Source organism: Mustela erminea, chromosome 10 (assembly GCF_009829155.1).
Source record: "Mustela erminea isolate mMusErm1 chromosome 10, mMusErm1.Pri, whole genome shotgun sequence".
NCBI lineage: Eukaryota > Metazoa > Chordata > Mammalia > Carnivora > Mustelidae > Mustela > Mustela erminea.
In genome coordinates, this window is record NC_045623.1 from 5,287,145 (window position 1) to 5,311,059 (window position 23,915).

At 37.7% G+C, this 23,915-nt stretch overlaps 1 protein-coding gene across 4 annotated transcripts in view; it reads right to left on the reverse strand.

Annotated features, from left to right (window-relative positions):
- Window positions 1-655: 655 nt before the first annotated feature.
- The window catches only part of LOC116567003 (Golgi pH regulator), a 59,990-nt gene continuing 36,730 nt past the window's right edge, over window positions 656-23,915 (reverse strand). The window contains exons 8-14 of one of the 4 annotated variants that reach the window (XM_032301748.1): window positions 23,045-23,154; window positions 20,493-20,602; window positions 18,679-18,771; window positions 4,370-4,465; window positions 2,425-2,514; window positions 1,441-1,506; window positions 656-1,313 (exon numbers count right to left, since the gene is read on the reverse strand). In XM_032301748.1, coding sequence (XP_032157639.1) covers window positions 1,107-1,313; window positions 1,441-1,506; window positions 2,425-2,514; window positions 4,370-4,465; window positions 18,679-18,771; window positions 20,493-20,602; window positions 23,045-23,154 — 772 coding nt within the window. In that variant the 3' untranslated portion in view covers window positions 656-1,106. The remainder of the gene's footprint in view (window positions 1,314-1,440; window positions 1,507-2,424; window positions 2,515-4,369; window positions 4,466-18,678; window positions 18,772-20,492; window positions 20,603-23,044; window positions 23,155-23,915) is intronic. The other 3 variants (XM_032301749.1, XM_032301750.1, XM_032301751.1) reach the window with 3 other exon arrangements.

Genomic DNA, 23,915 nt, shown 5'->3' on the forward strand with positions numbered 1-23,915 from the left:
TCTCTGTCTACTTGTGATCTCTCTCTGTCAAATAAATAAATAAAATCTTTAAAAAAAAAAGAAGAATGCCTTTAGAGTATATTGGAATCTTCCATGTTAGCTGATAAAGCCTTAATAATGCTTTTGTTTTTGGTAAACTTGCTTTTACGCTTTAACCTTCATTTTGTCTCCAGAAACCCAAAACATAATAAAATTCGGAGTAAGATCTTAAGAGACTTCCTGGAAATAAAACTAAGGATTTCTTTAAATTGCATTTCTCAATGTTCTATAAACTTTCCAGCATTTTCCTTTCACAGGTGGAGAAAGTAGGGGCTAGGATAGGAAAATTACTTATTCCATTTAAGAGTTATTCATTGTTTTACCCCACAGCATGAGGGAGAGATGGAAAGGGAAAAAAATGAGACATTGTCACCAAATTGAATGTACGGTAATTCACTCTCAAATAATACTAACTTAAAAGGAGATCAATAAAGATAATATACCTGAACGCTCTCGGTAGAATCTATTTCAGTAGCACACTGTCCCGTCTCCAGATAAGAACAGAGAACCCGTTGGTTATTTTAAGGGGACAGGGTCTGGCACGGGAATGCCAACCATGTTAGCTTGCACAAGCCCACTACACCAAGCTATCCTTGAGAAAATGAAGCTAAGGCCAAAGGGTTACAATCTGATTTTAATGATAGTCAATATCAAGGGAAAGCCACGTGAGTCTTGAACAGAAATTCTGGGAGCCTCCTCCCTGTGAGCCTTGAACAGTTATTCTGGGTGTTTGGGCCAGCCACCTGAGACTTCCCCTTATCCCAGAGTTCCAGTGTATTCCCTCCATCTAGTTTCTTGGCTCTTTCCCACCCCATTTCTCTCTGTGTTGCACCAGCTGATGCTCTCAGCTGAGTGCTAGCTTAAGTTTACTTCAGGCTCTCATGTTCTAGCCAATGCTACTCATGATCACAGTATCCACAGAGGAGGAAGACGTAAGCTGAAGGCAGAATATGCTACCTCAGCAGTTTGATTGTTTAAGAAAAATTAGGCCCTGGTCCCATCCATTTTTTCTCTTATATCCAAATTCTGACACCACTGGCCTGTAGCAGTCTGTAATAGGCATGAGTTCAAGGTGCCATATGCTTTTCTGGTGCCTGTTTGTGAGCCAAATAGAGGAACAGTATGCTGGAGAGAGCACTGACCAGGAAGATCACATCAAACCAACGGTGATAGAAGTTGAATTGCAGCTCTCCGAGGACTTCGGTGATTATGGTGCGGTATTCCAGAGGCATGCTCATTCGAATCAGTAGCACGGAGGAGACAAAGTACATCCCCTGTAAGTCAATCCGGAAGTCACTCTGAGTGCAGTGAAGGACCAAAGGGAATTGTTGAAATACTGAGAAGTATCAACACTTCCGGTACTTTACAGTTGTGAGGATAAAACTGGGTCATCAAACTTACCATTATCTGTGCTAATAGCAGGACAATGACGTTGGAGGACTTACTGCTAGAGATGGCATAAAAGAACTGTCAAGAAAGGGAGAAGAACTTAGGCAGTGCTGCTAGATTCTTGGGTCAAGAACGTTAAGTAGCAACAGTTAATGAGAAGTGCCTCTTCCCCATAGCAATCCAGTACAGAAAACTGATATGATTAATGCTGTTAAGAAGAGAGACAGATTGAGAGCGAAGGATCCAGCTACGATGTCCCCAGAGGGAGGGTTGGTGGTTTTAAGAATTACATGACCACACGGAAGGATTCCAACTGCTATCAAAATTTTCAGAAACTATGTGATACATATGACTGTCAGATCACTATAGAATATTCAAACGGATATCTAGGCCACCCCAAGCCCTTGTAATTACTAGCCTCCTGAGCTCTTTCCAAAATTGTGCTAGATACCTGGAGAGCCCTTCTCTTCTCTAACCTCTTCACTCCTTTCATTCAAACAACTCTTGGATCTTGGGCTTCCTTATACCTCTTCTCCAAGAGAAAATTTACCTTCTGCCTCCACAAAGCCTTTCTATGTTGATCAGAAAATAGTCAAACATTCTGTTTCTCCTACTTACATGTCCTCCTTATAAGTGGCTCTTAAAGTTACTCTAACATCAAACAACTATCTTGTTCATCCATTCCAAGTATCTCTGGAGCTCCTACCATATGCCGATTTCTACTCCTAGATTCTGGTGCCACATCAGTGAACAAAACAGGCCGTGAACTCATTCTATGACCTTTGGTACATGTACTCTTCTGACTGCCGTATGATCTAAGTCCATCACCATTGGTTTATTGAGCAGTTTCACTTAAAAAAAATTTTATTGTACATCTTTTAAATATTTGTGACTGTTTAAGTTCTCCAAAGGCAGAAATCTTAATCAGGTAAAATTTTCTCATGATGCCACATGAAATGTCGCAAATAATACCTTAAACTCAGTGCTACAACTTACCTTGGTAAGAGTGATCAGTAAACCTCTGATAGATGTGACGATGATTATTCCAACCAGAATGAAGGAAATGTGCTGAGACCAGAACTTCACCTGCCACCATAAAAGAAAGGAAAAGTACGAGTGAAATCTCTGTTGAGAGACATGTGAAGGCTATTCTTCTGATGCATTCTGATCTCTTATGTGACTGAGAGGGAACTTCATTAGGCCCTGCCTGATTTAAAAAAAGGAAGAATGCAGTGGATATCTTCATAAGCAGACTTAATCAAAACTTAGGACAGCAGCAAGCAAGTGCAGTGGTGATGAAAATAACACCAGTCAAAGAAAAACAGATGGAACTAATGACACAGCTTTGATGTGTTAAGTAAAAAGCACTAAAACTGCACTAAAACACTTCGATGTGTTAAGTAAAAAGCATTAAAACTGCACAATTTTTTAACATCTGTGAATGTAGTCCCCCGATCACCCAAAACTTAAAGAAAATTTTCTTTTTATAATAGAAGAATATGTAAATAATCTCAGCTATTGGTCTAGGAAATAATTGCCCTTCACTTGAATCACATGATATGACCTTTTTCTCCTCTTGGTTTGCTTCAAAGTAGGAAGGCAGCTTTGGGACCCTGTGCTTGATTCAGGTCTGAAATCTGAAAATTATCTGTGGGGGAACTGCTATTACTAATATCTAAAAGATGTTATTCAGAATTCTGAAGCGTGGGGCGCCTGGGTGGCTCAGTGGGTTAAGCCGCTGCCTTTGGCTCGGGTCATGATCTCAGGGTCCTGAGATCGAGGCCCGCATCGGGCTCTCTGCTCTGCAGGAGCCTGCTTCCCTCTCTCTCTCTCTCTGTCTGCCTCTGTCTGCTTGTGATCTCTCTCTGTCAAATAAATAAATAAAATCTTTAAAAAAAAAAAAAAAAAGAATTCTGAAGCGTGGCATATACAGATGGATTACAGATGAAATAGACACCACAGCAACTAGCCTCAGAAAGTGCTGATGAGGAAGAACACTTCTAATAATTGAGCCTAGTAAAAATTTTAAAAGAGCAATAGTGAAGCCTATTTTATGGTATAATTTAAAAACTACTTGGAGGAAAGATACCATGCTCCCTCACATGAAAGTTTACACTTTTGATCTAGCATCAAAAAATGGGTACTCTTGAGTTGTTCGTCAAGGACTGGAGCTCAGTTTGCTCTAGTTTACTCTCATTTTATCTAACTACTTGGAGCATATCTAGCTGAGGCGGATGGCTGGGGGGAGCGTGTGGTGTGTCACTAGATTCACAGCATAGCTGTGTGGCCCTCAGAGGGACTAAGAGGATTCTGGTCTTACTATCACATCAAAGTGCTAATCAGCTGGAATCACTGGCCATTTATACATATATACACACATAGATTTAGAAAATATATTCTATAAATAAAGACATTAAACTTAAATTGGGACAAGAGTGTGTTTAACGATAGTGGTATTATAAAACAGGTAGAAAGAGGATTAAAACTGCACAGGTTTCAGTTACCATCTTTAGCTCAAAGTCCACATTAATTAATTGGTAGTTTTTTTTTAATAGCAGACATAATTTCACTTCTAACATGAAACACTAATTGGTAGTTAATTTTCTACTAGAGGAATCAAAGGTGAGTTTTGGATTTGACGATGTCATGTATCACAGAGAGAAGTATCCAATATTTGGTGGGGAGAACCTGGGGAGGGGTAGTTGGCTACAGAAAAGCACAGGAGGACTACAGAAATAATCAGCATCTAAGATAATAATAAGTACCAGCCATCACTTATGGTTTTATGTCCTTCACAAATTTGCCATATGAGTAGGTCAAAAAATAGGGAAGAGTGGGAAGAACAAAGGCAGAAGAAGAAAGGAATTAGAACCCTAACAATTGTAATTTATAGCAGATAAAATTGAAATGTCTCAAACCAGGATCTTGGTACAACTCTTACATCGAACTGGATCCCCAGATAATTCACAGTGATCTCGATGCCTCTTGTGACAGGATCAGTTTTCCCAACTCGGTCAAAAACGATATTAATCGTTGCCTGCGAAGACATGGACCTTTATATTAGAGCATCTCAATAATCACTATTTCAAAAAGTGACACAAAATAATTAATCAATATAACATGTCTTGCAGGTGGGTATTCCTAAAAAATGCAGTACTGGTCTCAATCTAAATCACATATAAGACATTTATTTTGGCTACTCAACAGACAAAAAAGTTGTTATCTACCCTATCTTTCTTTTCTGTAAAGAATAAAAGGGAAAAAGGCTATGGCATAGACATCTTAATTTCATAGAAGTTAGAAAGGTAACATTCTGGTGGATAAAGTCTGAGTAAGAGAGTCAAGAATTCCAGGGTCATTCACTCTGATTATTTTCTGAATGTTCTAAGAGCAATCCCTATAATGAAAAGAGAGAGCTATCAAACCAACAACAGATTACACAGAATTGTGAAAAATACCCAATTAATCCAAAAGAAGGCACAAAAAAGAAAAATGAAAAAAAGAACAGATGGGACAAATAAAAAACATGTAGCAACACAGTTGTTTTAAATCCAACCATATTAATAATTGCATTAAATGTAAACAGTCTAAACCAGTAGCTGGCAGACTCTGGCACTGCAATGATAGTAGTCACAGATGATGTGCAGATTCATGAATGGGCCTGGCTGTGTTCAAATAAAACTTTATTTACAACGGCAGGTGTTGGCTGGATTTGGCCTATGAGCTGCAGATGGCTGAATCCTGTTCTCAACATGCCAATTAAATGGCAGAGACTGTAAGACCTGTAAGACTGGTTAAAGAAGTAGAACCGACTATATGTTGCTTACAAAAAACCCACTTTAAATATAAAGATACAAATAGGTTAAAAGTAAAAGAATGGAAAAAGACACATTATGCTAACGCTAACCAAGAGAAAACTGTAAGGTCTATGCTAATATAAAAGTAGATTACATAGTAAAAAATATTGCCAGGGATGAAAACAGTAATTTCAGAATGATAAAAGGATCATTTCAACAAGGAGTATACAATGACCCTAAAGAAGCAGGTACCAAATAATACTTTAAAATACATGAAGCAGGGGTGTCAGAAGATGGTGCAGTAGGAGGATCCTGACCTCATCTTGTCTCACAAGCACATCAAGGTAATAGCTACCTCTGTGCAGCTCTGAAAATCACCTGAAAACCAGCAGAACAGACCTTCCGCAGTTAACTATTGAGAGGAAGCTACACTGAAAAGGGTAGGAGGGGCTGAGTCACACCTGGGAACCAAACTCCCCGTGAGACCAACCATAGAGAGGAGGGACACCACAAGCCCAGGGAAGCAGAGAGGATCAGACCCCGAGCAAGGTACCCTAGGCAGTGGGGTGATGAGTTCCCAATAACATCTGGCTTTGAAAACCAGTGGGGATTAACTTTATTTAGGAGCTTTTAAAATCAGCAGGGCTTAAGTCCAGGTACTTTTAAAATTAACAGGGCTTAATTCTGGGAGAGCCAGAGGGCAATCAAAAACCACCTGCTCTTAAAGAGCTAGAATAAATAACAGCCTGAGAGACAGCACAGAAACAGCAGTTTGAAAAGTGCTTGGGTATATAAAAGATATTCATTTACTAGTCTCACCACGTGCTGGAGGGCCAGGGAGTCTCTCTTCAGGAGACTTCCAGAACAAAAGTGCTGGTGGGCACCATTTCTCTTCTCCTCCCCCAGCCTAGAGAGCCAGACACTTGTGGGAACTAGCACTAATACTCTTTATGTATCCTCCTAGTGCCCTGTCCCAATTTTCACCTGGGGACCTGCCTGCCTCAGCAGGTGGTCCTTCAAAACCACTCCTGCCCCCCCACACCCTGTAAGCAGCCTCAGCAGGGACCCATACCACTCCAAAAGTGACTGCAGCCCTGGAGAGAGAGAGATAACTCTAAATATCAGTGTGTCCACAGTTACAAAAGCTGAGCCTCTCAGTTGGCTATGTAGGGACTAAACCTTGCCCAGTATGACCACAGCAGGCAAAGCAGGTCACTGTAGCCAACTAAGGCAAATGCAACTCAGCCGCAACAGTAGAGTGCATGTTGCCCACACAGAGACCCTCTTGGAGCACCTGGTTCTAGTGCTTGGGGGCACTGCACTACAGGGCACTATAGGACCTAGACACAAGGCCATTACTTTCAAGACCAGGAATCATAGCTGACCCCCTAATACAGAGAAACAAATAGAGAGCTAGACAGAATGAGGAGATAGAGGAATACGGCCTAAATGAAAGAACAGGACAAAATCACAGCAAGAGATCTAATGAAATGGAGATAAGCAATACGTTTGGATAAAGAATTCAAAGTAATGGACATAAAGATACTCAATGGACTTGAGAAAAAAATGGATGAATTTAATGAGAACTTCAATAACAATATAAAAACGAACCAGTCAAAGGTAAAGAATTCAGTAACTAAAATTGAAAAAAAAACACTAGAGGCAATCAACAGTAGATTGGAGGATGCAGAATGGATCAGCAATTTGGAAGACAGAGTAATGGAAAGCAATCACGCTGCACAGCAAAAAGAAAAAAGAAAAATAATAAAAGGGAACAGGTTAAGGGAACTCAGCAACACCATCAAGTGTTATAACATCCACACTATAGGCATCCCAGAAGAAGAAAAGAGAGAAGGGGGCAAAAAATTTATATGAAGAAATACTAACTGAAAACTTCTCTAATCTGGAGAAGCAAACAGGTATCCAAATCCAGGAAGCACAGAGACCCCCTAAAAAGATTAACACAAAGAGGTCCATACCAAGATATGTAATAATTAAAATGGCAGAAAATAATGATAGAGAATTTTTTTTTTAAAGATTTCATTTATTTATTTGACAGAGAGAGATCACAAGTAGGTGGAGAGGCAGGCAGAGAGAGGAGAAAGCAGGCTCCCTGTTGAGCAGAGAGCCCAATGTGGGGCTCGATCCCAGGACCCTGAGATCATGACCTGAGCCGAAGGCAGAGGCTTAACCCACTGGGCCACCCAGGTGCCCCAATAATGATAGAGAATTTTAAAGATTTATTTTATTTATTTTATTTTATTTTATTTTATTTTTTTTAAAGATTTTATTTATTTATTTGAGAGAGAGCATGAGCGAGGAGAAGGTCAGAGAGCGAAGCAGACTCCCCATGGAGCTGGGAGCCCGATGCGGGACTCGATCCCGGGACTCCGGGATCATGACCTGAGCCGAAGGCAGTCGTCCAACCAACTGAGCCACCCAGGCGTCCCAAGATTTATTTTATTTTTGAGAGAGAACAAGAGCATGCACAAGCAGGGGGAGGGGTCAGGGAGACGGAGTGAAACTCAAGCTGAGTTGGGGACCTCAATGTGGGGCTCAATTTCACAACCCTGAGATCACGACCTGAGCCAAAATCAAGAGTTGGATGCTTAGCTGACTAAGTCACCTGGGTGCCTCTAAAGCAAGAATTTTAAAAATAGCAAGAGAAAAAAACAGTTACCATGAGGGAACCCTATAGTTATTAGTTGATTTTATACCATAGCTATTAGTTGAAAGTTATTAGTTGATTTTATACGAGAAACTTTGCAGGCCAGAAGAGGGTGGCAGAATATATTCAAAGTACTGAAAGGAAGACCTGCAAACCAAGAATACTCTACAAGGCAGTTATCATTCAGAATAAAAGAGAGACAAGGGGCGCCTGAGTGGCTCCGTGGGTTAAGCCTCTGCCTTTGGCTTAGGTCATGATCTTGGGGTCCTGGGATCAAGCCCCACATTGGGCTATCTGCTCAGTGGGGAGCCTGCTTCCCCCTCTCTCTCTGCCTGTCTGACTACTTTAAAAAAAAGAAAAAAAAAGAGAGACAAGGGACGCCTGGGTGGCTCAGTTGGTTAAGCAGCTGCCTTCGGCTCAGGTCATGATCCCAGCGTCCTGGGATCGAGTCCCACATTGGGCTCCTTGCTCGGCGGGGAGCCTGCTCCTCCCTCTGCCTCTGCCTGCCATTCTGTCTGCCTGTGGTCGCTCTCTCCCCCTCTCTCTCTCTGATAAATAAATAAAAATCTTAAAAAAAAAAAAAAAAAGGGAGAGACAAAAAGTTTCCCAGACAAAAGTTCAAGGATTTAATCACCACTAAACCAGCCCTATAAGAAATGTAGGGGCGCCTGGGTGGCTCAGAGGGTTAGGCCTCTGTCTTGGGCTCAGGTCATGGACTCAGCGTCCTGGGATCAAGCCCCACAATGGTCTCTCTGCTTGCCAGGGAGCCTGCTTCCCCCTCTCTCTCTCTGTCTGCCTCTCTGCCTACTTGTGATCTCTCTCTCTTTGTCAAATAAATAAATAAAATGTTAAAAAAAAAAAGAAAGAAATGTAAAAGGAAATTATTCGAGTGGAAAAAAAAGGCCATAATTTTAAGAAAGTTATGAAAGGAAAAAATTTCATAGGTAAAAGTAAACATATAATACATGTAGTAGATTAATCACTTATAAACCCAGTCTGGAGCAAAAGTAGTAAAATCATTTATTTCTACAAAAGCCAGTCAAGAAATACGCAAAATAAAAAGTAAAATATGACATCATATACATAAAATGGGGAGGGGGAGTAAAAATGTAGTACTTTTAGAATGTTTTTGAATTTCAGCTTGAACTTAAGTTTAACCATCAACCTCTGCTATACACCTAAGATATAATATATAAGCCTAATGGCAACCACAAATCAGAAACTTGTAATAGCTACACAAAAAAGAGAAAGGAATGCAAACATAACACTACCATAAGGGGAGAGAGCAGAAGGAACAGAGAAGAACCACAAAAACAACCAGAAAACAATTTACAAGATGGCAATAAATACATAACTCTCAATAATTACTTTAAATGTAAATCATCTAAATGTACCAATTGAGAAAGACACAGGGTGACTGAATGGATAAAAAACAAGCCCCATCTATATGCTTCTTTAAGAGACTAACTGCAGACCTAAAGATACATAGAGACTGAATATGAAGGGCTGGAAAAAAATACAACATGTGAAAAAATACAACAGCAGGAAAAAAGCTGGGATAGCAATACTTAGTATCAGATAAAGTAGATTTTAAAACAAAGACTGTAGGAAGGGACAAAGGAGGGCGCTACATAATGATAAAGGGATCAGTGTAACAGGAGGATATAACAACTGTAAATATCTATGCCCCCAACATAGGAGCACCTAAATACATAAAGCAATAATTAACAAACAAAGGGAGAAGTTGACAATAATACAGTAATAACAGGTAACTGTAACATTCCACTTGCAACAGTGTAGATCATTCAGACAGAAATCAGTAAGGAACCAGTGGCTTGAACAACACATTAGAACAGATGTACTTAACAGATACACACTGAACATTCCATCAAAAAACCACTGCATACACATTCTTTTCAAGTCCATGTTAAACATTCCCCAGAAGAGATCACAGCTTAGGCCACGAAACAAGTCTCAATAAATTTAGTAAGACTGAAATCACATCATGCATCTTTTCTAATCACAATGGTAGGACACTAAAAACCAATCACAAGAAAAAAATCTAAAAAGAATACCAATACATGGAAGCTAAATAACATGCTACTAAACAATGAATGGGTCAATCAAGAAATCAAGGAGGAAATAAAAAAATACATGGAGACAAATGAAAATGAAAATATAATGGTTCAAAGTCTTTGAGAAGCAGTAAAAGCCGTTCTAAGAGGGAATTCTTTTTTTTTTTTTTTTAAGATTTTATTTATTTGACAGAGATCACAAGTAGGCAGAGAAGCAGGCAGAGAGAGAGGAGAAAGCAGGCTCTCTGTTGAGCAGAGCCCAATGTGGGGCTCGATCCCAGGAACCTGAGATTATGACCAAAGCCGAAGGCAGAGGCTTTAACTCACTGAGCCACCCGGGCGCCCCTAAGAGGGAATTCCATAGAACAAAGGCCTAATTCAATAAACAAGAAAAATCTCAAGTAAACAACCTAACCATACACCTAGAAAAGCTAGAGAAAGACCAAAGCCCAAAGCTAGTAGAGGGAAAGAAGTAATAAAATTAGAGCAGAAATAAATGAAAGAGAGAAAAAAGGATCAATGAAACTAGAACCTGTTTCTCTGAAAAGATCAACAACATTTGTAAATCTGTAGCCAGACTCATTAAGAAAAAGACGCAAATAAAATCAGAAATAAAGGAGAAGTAACAACTGACACCATAGAAATACAAAGGATTATAAGAGACTGTTATGAAAAATTGTATGTCAACAAACTGGACAACCTAGGAGAAACAGATTCTTAGAAACATAATCTTCTAAAACTGAATAAGGAAGAAATAGAAAATCTGAACACAGCAATTAGCAGTAATGAAATGGAATCAGTAATAAAAAAAACTTTCCAAAACAGAAGTCCAGGATCAGATGACTTTACAGGTAAATTCTACCAAATATTTAACAAAGAGTTAATACCAAAGAGGTGAAAGACCTACACTCTGAAAACTGTAGAACACTGATGAAAGAAACTGAAGCTGAATCGAACAAATGGAAAGACATTCCATGCTTGTACATAAACTAATGTAACATTGTGTATCAGGTCTACCAAAATAAAGAAAGAAGAGTTAACATCTACTCTTCTCAAATGATTAAAAAAATTTTTACTGAGTTATTTTGAAGAGAGGGGGTGGGGAGGAAGGGACAGGAGAAGGGAAAGAATCTCAAGCAGAACTCCACACTGAGCACTGAGCCTGATGCGGGGGTCGATCTCACGACCCATGGGATCATGACCTGAGCCAAAACCAAGTCGACTGCTCAACCAACTGAGCCACCCAGGAACCCCTCTCCCCAAATGATTAAAAAAAAAAAAAATAGAAGAGGAAGGAAACTTCCAAATTCTCTCTATAAGGCCACCATTTCCCTGATACCAAAACTGGACAGACACTACCAAAAAAGAAAACTTTAAGCCAATATTTCTGAGGTACATGGATGCAAAATTCCTTAAGAAAATTATCAAACTGAAAAAAAAAATTTAGCTAACTGAATTCAATAATACATTTAAAAAACTGTTCACCACAATCAAGTAGAATTTATTCCAGGAATACAGGGTAATTCAATATTCTCAAATCAAACACGATAAACCACATCAACAAAATAAAGTATAAAAACCATACGGTCATCTCAATAGATGCAGAAAAAGCATTTGACAAAATACAACATCCATTCATGATAAAGTGGATTTAGAGGGAATAAAGTGGATTTAGAGGGAACAAAGTGGGTTTAACAAAACACGTGTCAGCATAATAAAGGCCATATATGAAAAATGTTCACTGGTGAAAATAGGCATCACACTCATTTGTGAAAAACTGAGAGCTCTTCCTCTAAGATCAGGAAGAAGACACGGACATTCACTCTTACCACTTTTACTCAACATAATACTGAAAGTCCTAGTTGTAGCAGTCAGACAAGGAAAAAAAAACGGCATTCAGAATGACAAGGATGTTAAACTTGCTATTTGCAGATAACATGATCATATAGAAAAACCTAGAAACTCCACCAAAAACTATTAGAACTGATAAATGAATTCAGTAAAGTTGTAGGATACAAAATTAATATACAGAAATCAGTTGCATTTCTACAACAACCAAAAAGATTATCTAAGAACAAACTTACCCTAGGAGGTGAAAGACCGATTACCCTAAAAACTATAAAATACTAGGGTGCCTGGGTGGCTCAGTGGGTTAAAGCCTCTGCCTTCAGCTCAGGTCATGATCCCAGGGTCCTGGGATCGAGCCCCCCATCGGGCTCTCTGCTCACCAGGGAGCCTGCTTCCTCCTCTCTCTTTGCCTGCTTCTCTGCCTACTTGTGATCTCTGTCGTCAAATAAATAAATAAAATCTTAAAAAAAAAACCTATAAAATACTGATGAGAGAAATTGAAGGCAACATGAACAAATGGAAAGTTACTCTGTTCTCATGGACTGGAAGAATTAATATTGTTAAAAATGTCCATACCACCCAAAGCAATCTACAGATTCCATACAATCCCTACCTAATTACCAATAGCATTTTTCACAGAACTAGAATGAAATTTGTATGGAGCCACAAAAGACCCCAAAGAGCCAAAACAATCTTGAAAAAGAACAAAGCTAGAAGTCTCATAGTCCTGGAGTTCAAGATATACTTTAAAGGTGTAGTAACCAAAACAGTATGGGACTGGCACAAAAGCAGACATATAGATCAATGGAACAGAACAGAAAAATACATGATCGGGTAATCCCACTACTGGGTATTTACTAAAAGAATATGAAAACCCTAATTTGAAAAGCTATATGCACCCCTATGTTTACAATAGCTGAGATATAGAGGCAACCCAAGGGTCTACTGATAGTTGAATGCATAAAAAGATGTGGTGCATATATGCAATGGAACATTACTCAGCCATAAAAAAGAATGTGAGCTTGCCATTTTAACAGTCTTAAAGGGTACTATGCTAAGTGAAATAAGTCAGACAAGGAAAGACAACACATGATTTCACTTATAAACAGGATCTTAAAAACGAAACAAAAGAACAAAGAAACAAGCAAACAGACTCTTAAATACAGAGAACAATCTGGTCAGAGGGGAAGTGAGTAAAGGGATGGGTGCAATGGATAAAGTGGATTAAGAGGCACAAACTTGGGCGCCTGGGTGGCTCAGTGGGTTAAGCCGCTGCCTTCAGCTCAGGTCATGATCTCAGGGTCCTGGGATTGAGTCCCGCATCGGGCTCTCTGCTCAGCAGGGAGCCTGTTTCCTTCTCTCTCTCTCTCTCTCTGTCTGCCTCTCTGCCTACTTGTGATCTCTCTCTGTCAAATAAATAAATAAAATCTTTAAAAAAAAAAAAAAGAGGCACAAACTTTCAGTCATGGAGATGAAATGTATAGCGCAGAGTCAATATTAAAATAACACTGTATGGTGACAGATGGTGACTACACTTATAGTGAGCCCTCTGTAATGTATAGAATTGTTGAATCACTATGCTGTACACCTGAAATTAACATTGTATATTAATTATAGTTGGGTAAAAAAAATATACAAAGCAAAAACTGACAGAATTAAAAAGACAAATCCACAACAATGGTTTGAAATTTCATCACTGATGAAACAACTGATAAATCAGAAAATTAAAAGGATATAGAAAACTTTAACAATACTATCAACTAATTTGACCTAATTGACATTTATACAACATTCCAGCCAACAGGAGCAGAAAACAAGTCTCAAGAAATTTGAAGAAATTTATATCATACTAAATCTGTTCTCAGATCACATGGAATTAAATTAGAAATCAATTACAGAGGGAAATTAAGAAGATCCCCAAATATTTAATAACAGACTTCTAAATAATGCATGAGTCAAAGAAGAAAAATTAGAATTATTTTGAACTGAATGAAATAAAAATACAACATATCAGAAATGTTATATTTTGTGAGATGCTTAGCAAGAAATCTATAGCACGAAAACAACTATATTTAAAGTTTTGAATCAATGATCTTAGCTTGTACTTTACAAAATTAGAAAAAGACCCCAAATAAGCAGAAGACAAACTATAAAGATCAGAGCAGAAACTGATAAAGTAGAACACAGAGAAACAATATAGAAAATCAATTAATCCAAAAGCTGGTTCTTTGAAGTGTTCAATAAAATTGATAAACCTTGATCCAGACTGTAGGAAAAAAAGACAAGACACAAATTACCGGTACCAAGAATAAGATACCACTTCAGCCACCACGATGACTCTAATAAAAAGATAAGTAAGTGCTGGTGAGGCTGTGGAGAAATGACAACTGTTACACTGCCAGTGGGAATGTAAACAGGTGCAGCTGCTTGGGAAAAGAGTCTGGCAGACTGGCAGTTTATCAAAAGGTTAAACAAACTGGTAGCATATGACCCAGAAATTTTGCTTTCACAGGCATGTACCTAAGGGAAATGAAAACATATATCCACATACAAATTTATCAAAAAATGCTCACAACAGCATTATTTATAATGGCCAAAAAGTGGAAACCACCCAAATGCTTCTCAACTGATGGGTGGATAAATAAAATGTGGTATATCTATATAATGGAAAGAATGTTATTCATCTATAGAAAGGAATAAAGTGTTGCTAGAGGCTACAATATAGATGAACCTTAAAAACATTTACTAAGAAGCCAATCACAAAAGACCACATGTTGTGTGACTCAATGTACATGAAGTGTCCAGAATAGAAAATCTATAGAGACATAAAATAGATTAGTGCCTGCCTAAGGCTAGAGAACTAATAAGGAATAACTGCTAATGAGTATGGAATTTCTTTTGGGATGACTGCATTATTTGTGTGCACAACTTTGTGAATATATTAAAAACCACCAAACTATACATAAAATGGGTTAATTATTTTGTATGTGACTATCTCAATAAAGGTGTTATACAAAAGAAGAGGGGTGATATCACTACAGATTTTATAGATATTGAAAGGATACTAAGGGAATATTAAGAGCAATTTTATGCAAATAAATCTGACTTCAATAAAAACGGACAAATTCCTTGAAAAACAGAAACTACAAAAGCTCACTCAAGAAATATATAACCTGAATAAACCTTATAGTCTATTAAAGAAACTAAATCTGTAATTAAACGATTTTCCTGCAAAGAAGACTCTAGGTCTAGATGCCTTCACTGGTGAATTCCACCAAATGTTTAAGAAAGAAATTATAATAATTCCACAGAAACTCTTCCACTAATTGCAAGAGGAAGGAATCCTTCTCAACCTCTAAGGTTAGCATCATTCTGACACCAAAGCCAGAGACATTACAAAAAAACTATACTCTGATATTTCTCATTAACACTGATGCAAAAATTCTTAAGAAAATATTACTAAGTTAAATCCAACAATATACACCATGGCCAAGTAAGGTTTATTATAGGAATTCAAGGCTAGTTTAATATTAAAAAATTAACCTATGTAACTCACTATACCAGCTGAATAAAAAGGAAAAGTCATGTGCTTCTCTCAAAAGATGCAGAAATAGCATTTGACAAAAATCAAACACACTTTCATGATTAAAAACACTCAATAAACTATGAGCAGGAGTAACTTCCTCAACCTGCTAAATGGGAGTCCAGGAAAAGCCAACCGCTAATACCATATTTAACAAGATCAGGATGACTGCTCTTACCACTTCTGTTTAATTTTGTACAGGAGGTTTTGGTCAGTGCAATAAGGCTAAAGGAGGAGAAGAAAGAAGAAAGATGGGATAGGACAGAAAAGGAAGGGAAAGAAAGGGAAGAAATAAAAGGCATCCAGATAGGAAACAAGGAAGCAAAACCCTTCATTTGCAGAGATCTGATTGTCTACGTAGAAAAAATCCTATGAAATCTATGAAAAGCTTTTAGAATAAGGGGATTTAGCAAGGTTGTGGAATAGAAGAATCAACTGTGTATCTATATACTAGTAACATTCAGGATCTGAAATTATAAAAACAGTCCTATTTATAATAGCATCAAAAATATCAAATACTTGAGATAAATCTAATGAAAGATATAAAAGACCTGTACACTAAAACCTAAATATTGTTGAGTGAAACTAAAGAAGATTTACATAAATGAAGAGTTACACTGTGATCATCAAATGCAACACTCAGTATTAAGATGTCACTTCTCTTCAAACTGATCTGAAGACTCGACATTCTAATACGTATTTCAGCAAGTATTTTGTATTCAGCAGCATTAAAAAAGCAGCTTCTAAAAATTCATATGGAAAAGCAAAGGACACATAATGGCCAAAACAAGTTTAAATAAGAAGAAAGAATACTTAAATGATTTGATTTCAAGCCTTATTTCGGGTGCCTGGGTGGCTCAGTGGGTTAAAGCCTCTGTCTTCGGCTCAGGTCATGATCCCAGGGTCCTGGGATGGAGCCCTGCATCCAGCTCCCTGCTTGGCAGGGAGCCAGCTTCCCACTCTCTCCCTGCCTGCCTCTCTGCCTACTTGTAATCTCTGTCTGTCAAATAAATAAATAAAATCTTAAAAAAAAAAAAAAGACATTTCAAGACAGAGTGGTATTGGCATAAATAAAGGCAGACATACATAACAGTAGGAAAGAACAGAGTACAGACACAGACCCACCCATATGCGGGCAATTAGGTTTTGACTAAATTGCAAAGACAACTGAATGAGAAAGGATAATCTGTTCAGCAAATGGTGCCAGAACAAGTGGATATCTATATGAAAAAAATGAACTCGGATCCACATTCCAACACTGTCTGAGAAAATTAACTACAGATGGATCATGTGCCGAAATGTAAAAATCTCAAACTATAAAATTTATAGAGTAAAAGATGAAAAAATCTTGGCGACCTTGGGTTAGCCAAGATTGCTTAGGTACAACACCAAAAGCACAACCCATAATAGAAAACAAAAGACAAACTGGACTTCATCAAAATGAAAAACATCAATTCTTTCAAAGACACTGTGCAGAGAATGATAAGCTAAGGTAGTGACTGGGAGAGAATATTTGAAAATCACAAAGGGTTTCCAGAATATAGTGAAAACCTTGCAAAACCCAATAAAAAGAAATCCTAATTTAAAAACTGGGCAACAAATCTGAATAGCTCTATCTTCCTCCTCCCTCCAAAATATACAGGCGGCAAATCAGCACATGAAAAGTTGTTTAGCACCATTAGGCATTAGGGAAATGCAAATTAAGCAATCTGTATCAGCTCATATCTACTAGAATGTCTAAAATTTAAAATACTGACTACAAAATGTGAGCAAGGATGTGGAGTAAATAAAACTCTCAAACTATGCAGGTGGGGATGTAAAATGGTACAACCTCCTTTGGAAAAGTTTGTCCATTTCTTCAAAGGTTTAACATCCATCTGCCATGTGACCTAGCCATGCTATACTGAAGTGTTTTCTCCTAAGAGGAAAGACAGCACATGTCCACATAGAAACCTGTACACAAATGTTCATAGCAGCTTTACTTGTAATATCCCCAAACTAGAAACAAATACCCAATAGCAGGTGAAAAGATAAACAAAATGTGGTATAATCATACAACAGAATACTACTCAGCCATGAGAAGGAATAAAGTACTGATCGCATGATAACATGAATGAAACATGAGATAATTCTGCTAAGTAGAAGTTGTCAGAAAAAGGGTATCTACTCTAAGATTTCATTTATATAAAGTTCTAGAAAATATAAACTAATGTATAATGAAAGCAGATTGGTGGTTGACTGGGGATGAATGCAATACGTATTTCATTATAAGGGGACACAGGAAACTTTTTGGAAGTGATGGATAGATATGGTCACTACCTTAAGGGTGGTGACAGTTGTTGCAACAGGTGTACACATCTGTCAAAACTTACCCAACTATACCCTTAAAATATATGCAGTTTATTAAACATCAATTAAACTTCAATAATGCTGTTAAAAAAGGATATACTCCCCTAAAGTCTATAACTCAGGAAAAACTTTTTAGTAGCTTAGCTAACTGAACATACTATCTTCATTTATCTTCTCCCACTGTATGAATTAAGATTAAAAATTGTTCTCTGAATAGATATTGACATAAATTTATTATAATATTAGATCTATTAAAATCCAGAATCTTTCATTCATCTATAGAGGCCAAAATTAACAAGCTGATAAAGCTCCTCTTTATGCAAACACAGCCCCAGGAGAGTCGCAGAACCAGAAAGTCCAATTAGTCTTTTCTGTAATCACACTGAAACCCATGAATATCTACAGATGAGTCATAAGAAGAATGTACATAAAATGAACATAAAGAATAGAGCATTAAGAGAGAGCCACAAAAGAATGAGAGCCATAAGCACGTAAAATGAATTTATTTCTAGAAATATAAATGTTTTACTTGTAGAACTTACTTTAGATTGAACTTTTTAAGGTGTATATAGATTACTAAAAAGGAGAGGTAATTTCTGTTCTGAGCTGAAGGTAGGGATTGTGTCACATAGATATACTCAAGGGTAATATGGAAAACAGAGTGTAAAATAAGAAACTTTTGTATTTTCTTCATATAGTTTATAAACTAAATCTGATTAATGATTTCTGAATGAAGAAAAATGCAATGTCTAGGTGACCTAAAAAAGAGAGGGAAAGGAAGGAGTCAGGCTCAAGGATGTGAAAGACAGCATTCTGTGTGACTCAACTGGATTTGGAATTTAGTTTAGTGCCTCAGTCAAACCCACTTTTCTCTCTGCCATTAGCAGGGAAAATAACCTCAACCCTGACAACTAAAACTAATATACTTACCATGAAAATTTTCCAAACACAGTAAATAGAGAAAAAGTAACCCAAAAAATTAAAGTATTTCCCCTTGAAAGTTTTGGAATATTCTATTCTCTCCTGAGGGAAAACAAACAACAAAACACTGTTAGTCTCAGCAAAATGTAAAGTTATACTCAACCAAAACATTCCTGCTTCTATGAAATTACTGTTTTGCTGGAGTGAAAAACCCATACATTACATTAACCTTAAAATAATACTAGTAGGCAACATTTATTGAATGCTTACTTTAAGCCTGAAGTTGGGAAAAACACCTTACATACATTATCTACTTTAATTTTTATAGCAACTGTTATATGTTCTATTATCTTAATTGTACACATGAGAAAACTAAGGCTTACAGGGGTTGGATAACTTGCCCAAGGTCACACAGCTAGTAAATAGAGGAATTTATGCTCAGGTCTGTCTTCAAAGCCTATGTTAATCTCTACCCTATATAGCTATTCCTATGAAGGGATCCTTGAAAAGGGTAAAAATAGTCTGAATGAACTTAACTAATAGATTTTGCATCATTTGTTCAAAAAGTTACCTTATCTTCACTGAAGTTTCTTGTATCTTTGTAAAAAATTAGTTGGGCATACTTGTGTTGGTCTGAGTTTTCTACTCTGTTCCATTGATATGTCTATACCTTTGCCAATATCACATAGTTTTGATTAGTACAGCAATATAGTAAGATTTGAAATCAGACTGCGTCTTTCCATTTTATTCTTTTTCAAAACTGTTTTAGCTGTTCTAGTACTTTTGTCTTTCTATATATTAGAATAATTTTGTGTAGATCTACAAAAAATCTCGTTGGGACATATGTGAAACCTGTGCGTCAATGTAGAGGGAATCAGTATCTCCCCTATTTTGAGGCTTCCAGTTGATAAACCTGTTACAACTATTTAGATACTTGGATTCTTTCATAAAGTTTGCCGCATGTGAGTCCTGTAGTGTGTTTTGTTAGACTTATACCTTTCATTTTTACAGTGATTGTAACTGGTATGATATTGTAGTTTATATTGTATCTAATTACCAGTATAAAGAAATACAGCTTATCTCTGTACATTTATTTTGTACCTTGCTATTCCTATGAAGGGATCCTTGAAAAGGATAAAAATAGTCTGAATGAATGTAACTAATAGATTTTGCATATTTAAGTTATATTGCATTTTAGATAAAAATAGGAAAACTACTTCTTATAGTTAGGTCACTTCTTGATCTGGATCCCTTCCTTTTTCTTTCTTTCTTTTTTTTTTTTTAAGAGAGAGAAAAAAACCTGGCTGGTGGGGGGCACAGTGGCAGAGGGAGAGAGAGAATCTTAAGCAGGCTCTACACCCAGTGCAGAGCCTGATGCAGAGCTGAATCTCAAGACACTGAGATCATGACCTGAGCCAAAATCATGAGTTGGACACTCAACTAACTGAGCCACCCAGGTGCCCCTTAATCTGGATCTTTTAAAACATGGCTAGCTCACGGCACTGCTCTTAAAATATCACTAATTTATAAGAAATAAAACGCAATCAGAGGAGCTACCATCTTGACCCTGAATCAGTAGGAAGTGGTGTGTGCCACTTTTGAAGTTGAAAAACCTCTCGATTATCCTACTAATTTCTATTATTGAGTGTTCCAGTACGAATTCTGCTGGGGGTTGGAGCAATGTCATAAAGGATGCAGACTCCTAAAGCTTCATGGCTGATACTGGAGCGATAAGGTCACTTTTACACTGCTTGGCCATAGAGGATACTAAAAAGCTATTTAGTCTTGTTCTTTCTTCTGGTAGAAACTGGTAAAAATCACACTTTTGTTTCCTTGCCTTGTACCTTGGTAGCATATAGATCAGCTGTTTCCAGAAAAAGCTGCCTGCTTAGTTCTTCCAAAGCATCCACTTCCTGTTGAATAAGAGTAAGATCTGGCACAAAATGGGCATCAAGGCTTAAAACACAAAGAAGTTTCAAGAAATAGTAATGAAGAAAGCATATGCTTTTGGTTTTTCCTATAGTAGATCTTAGGAACTGCCTATATATTCAATTTCCTGCTTCATGGACAACAGTACTCCTTTAGAGCAATTTCCCCAACCTCCAACACAGGTGTGTAAAAGCTTTTCCATTATCAAACAACTACCACTCAGTTTCTCACTAGTTCAAGTGGCTCAGACAGATGGCTTTGCTCATTGTTGCTTTTCTTTGATCAGTTAAAGTCAAATATAATTTTGAAATCTCAAATAGTTATACAGTAAAACACCTATAATACAATATAATTTTCCCCTAAATTATCTAATAAGTGTAATATTAGGAAAGGGAACTAATACTACTGAGTTCCAATACAGGCTGGGATTTATAAATATGACTTTTTGGTTCTTTATAGACATTATCTTCTATTGTACTCCTAACAGTCTCATGAAATAGGTATTATTACCCATTTTGCAGATAAGGAAAGCAAAGCTCAGAGAGTCAAGTAACTTGCTCAAAGTCATGTAGCTAACAGGTGTGGATGCAAAGTCGGATCTGCTCTCCTCCAAGGCCTGTTCTTTCCATTACACTATGCTACTTTCCAAGAACTTACTGAGGTCCTATTAGTTTCTCCATTTAGGAGACAGGGCCTCAGAGAAGTGAAATAATCCTGATACTTTTGCTGACTTGACTTATTGTCATAAAGACAGTTTAAACCTAAACTTTGGCTTTTATGGACTTTAATAAAAATAGTGAAGACAGCCCACTATAGGCATATCTCATTCTGTTGTACTCTGTAGATTTTTTTTTTTTTTAAAAACAAATTGGAGGTTGTGGCAATCCTGCGTTGGGCAAGTCTACTGGTGCCATTTATGTCTCTGTGTCACATTTTGGTAATTCTCACCTTATTTCAAACTTTTTCATCATCATTACTATTATTATTATTATTATTATATTTTTTAATGGGGATTTGTGATCAGTAATTACCACTCACTGGAAGTTCAGATGATGGTTAGCCTTCTTTATACACTTTTTAAAAAAGAATGCTCTTATACACTCAATAGGATACAGTATAAATATAAGTTCTATATGTACTGGGAACTCAAAGTATCCATCTGACTCCCTTCAATGTGATAGCCACTTTTTGTGATGTTCTGGAACCAAAACTGTAACATCTCTGGGGTATGCCTGTAGTACTCAAATTACTGAGTATCCTTCTGCTCCTTCCTCAATAAGGAAGGCTGCTATTCTCATGGTTCAGGCAGTCAAACTACAGGGTTTAACTAGTTCCATGTCTGCCTCTCCCATGATTAGATAGCTTCTTGAGAAAAGAGAGTATACTCTGTTCATCATTTTATCCCTTAGGACTCTGCCTGGAAATGGGAGATGTGAAATAAATGTTTCTAGATTAAATGAATTCAATGTAATCCTTTCTTTCCTCTCTCATGGTCATGTCACCCTGCCTTTCTTTGCTCTAAATCTTACCTACATTTGACACCAGAAAGATGTGCCACAATTTATAGCAAGAACCGACTACATCCTTTTCCTAGAGTTGAAGCAAAAGGGAAATTGTACTTCCACAGGCAGAGGAAGGAAGCAAGAATATGCTATCTCCCTCCAGGTGCCCCAAGTTTTAACTTAATAGCCTGGCAGCCACAAAGAGATTTTGTTTCTCAATTTGGGTGTCAGTTGAACACTGCAACCAGCTGGGACAAGAACAATCTGTAACCCAATCTCCCTAATTCTTTAAACCTAAAGTCACTAAAGATACAGCGCTGCTTAAAATTTGTTTAGAAATACTTACTGCGGGGCACCTGGGTGGCTCAGTGGGTTAAGCCTCTGCCTTCGGCTCAGGTCATGATCTTACGGTCCTGGGATTGAGCCCTGCTCAGTGGGGAGCCTGCTTCCCATTCTCTCTCTGCCTGCTGCTCTGCCTACTTCTGATCTCTCTCGGTCAAATAAATAAGATCTTAAAAAAAAAAAAAAAAAAGAAATACTGACTGCTTTAGAAATAGGCCCTTACCGTCCCATACATATACAAGCCATCCATTTTAGGGAGCCACTGTGTTTTAAGCTACTTGGGAAATAGAAGAGCATAGTGGAAAGAACCAAGAGGAGGTCCTGTCTTTGCCACAAACCACAGTGTAAGTTAACCTCTCTGGGTCTATTTTCTCATCTGTAAAATGGAAAGAGTGACTTTTAGGACTTCAGCTCAAAGACAATGGTTTTATGATCTTTTAGAGGTGTTGGAAAGATGACTCCGTATTTCCTAAGCCTAGCCCTGGCCAGCTGGACTCTGATGTAGTCAAGTACCGTAAGAGAGACCATCCCAATACTACTTTTTTCTTCTGGCCTTTGGTTCAGAGTTGAGAAAAAGAATCAAACAGAGTGATAAAGGATACTTTCACTTCCTGGTGCTGAAGTGGTAACACTTTTTATCATTCCCCAGAATCCTGATGGTTTGTTATGCACCTCCCCCTTCTGGAACATAGTTCTCCGTGTCATTGCCATCCTGAAATGAAAGAAAAGATAAAACCTCAGCAAGGGAGCTTGGAGCCTCATGGTGTGTTCTCATCTACCTTCTAGTCTCATAAGTGCCCCTTTCCTTTGCTGAGCTGTTCAGGAAAGAATGCAAACTCTGGAGTCTCGCTTTTCTACTGTTTACAACTGAAGGGCAACTATACACTCCCAAGAAGCAATGTGGCCTAGGCAAAGGAGCACAGAATTTGGAGAAGACAGTAAATGTGGAGACTGGCTCTGAGAAGCTGTGAGACTTCAGAGTTTCTATTTATTCATCTCCAGTAGGTGTGAGATTACTGAAATCATATATAAGAGTTCTTGTTATCAACTACAAGGCACTACACATATATTAATAATTATTACTGTTATCATTTAAGGACAAAATAGTCAACACACCTAAAGGACCAGATTCAGGATAGGAATTAAAAAAGTTTATCCTTCCTTTTCAAAAGCAGACCAAAGAAAAACAACAAAAAACCCCAGTAAGATACACTCTTCTAAAACATCATTCTCTAACTCTAATCCCCCCCCCCAACTATTGAATAAGTCAACAAGAAACTTACTACTATTCCTTCCTCTTGTCCTCTCAGTTCTATGGAGAACTCACCGCCTCAGCAGCAGATGCTGGCATGTTCCAGCCTACCACAATGGTGTTTTAGAACAGGGTCCTTGCAAGCAAAAGGAAGATCACTTGTACATAACAGTTACTTGAAGGGTATAACGGGCTAAGTCCTTCCAGTTTAAAATAAACCA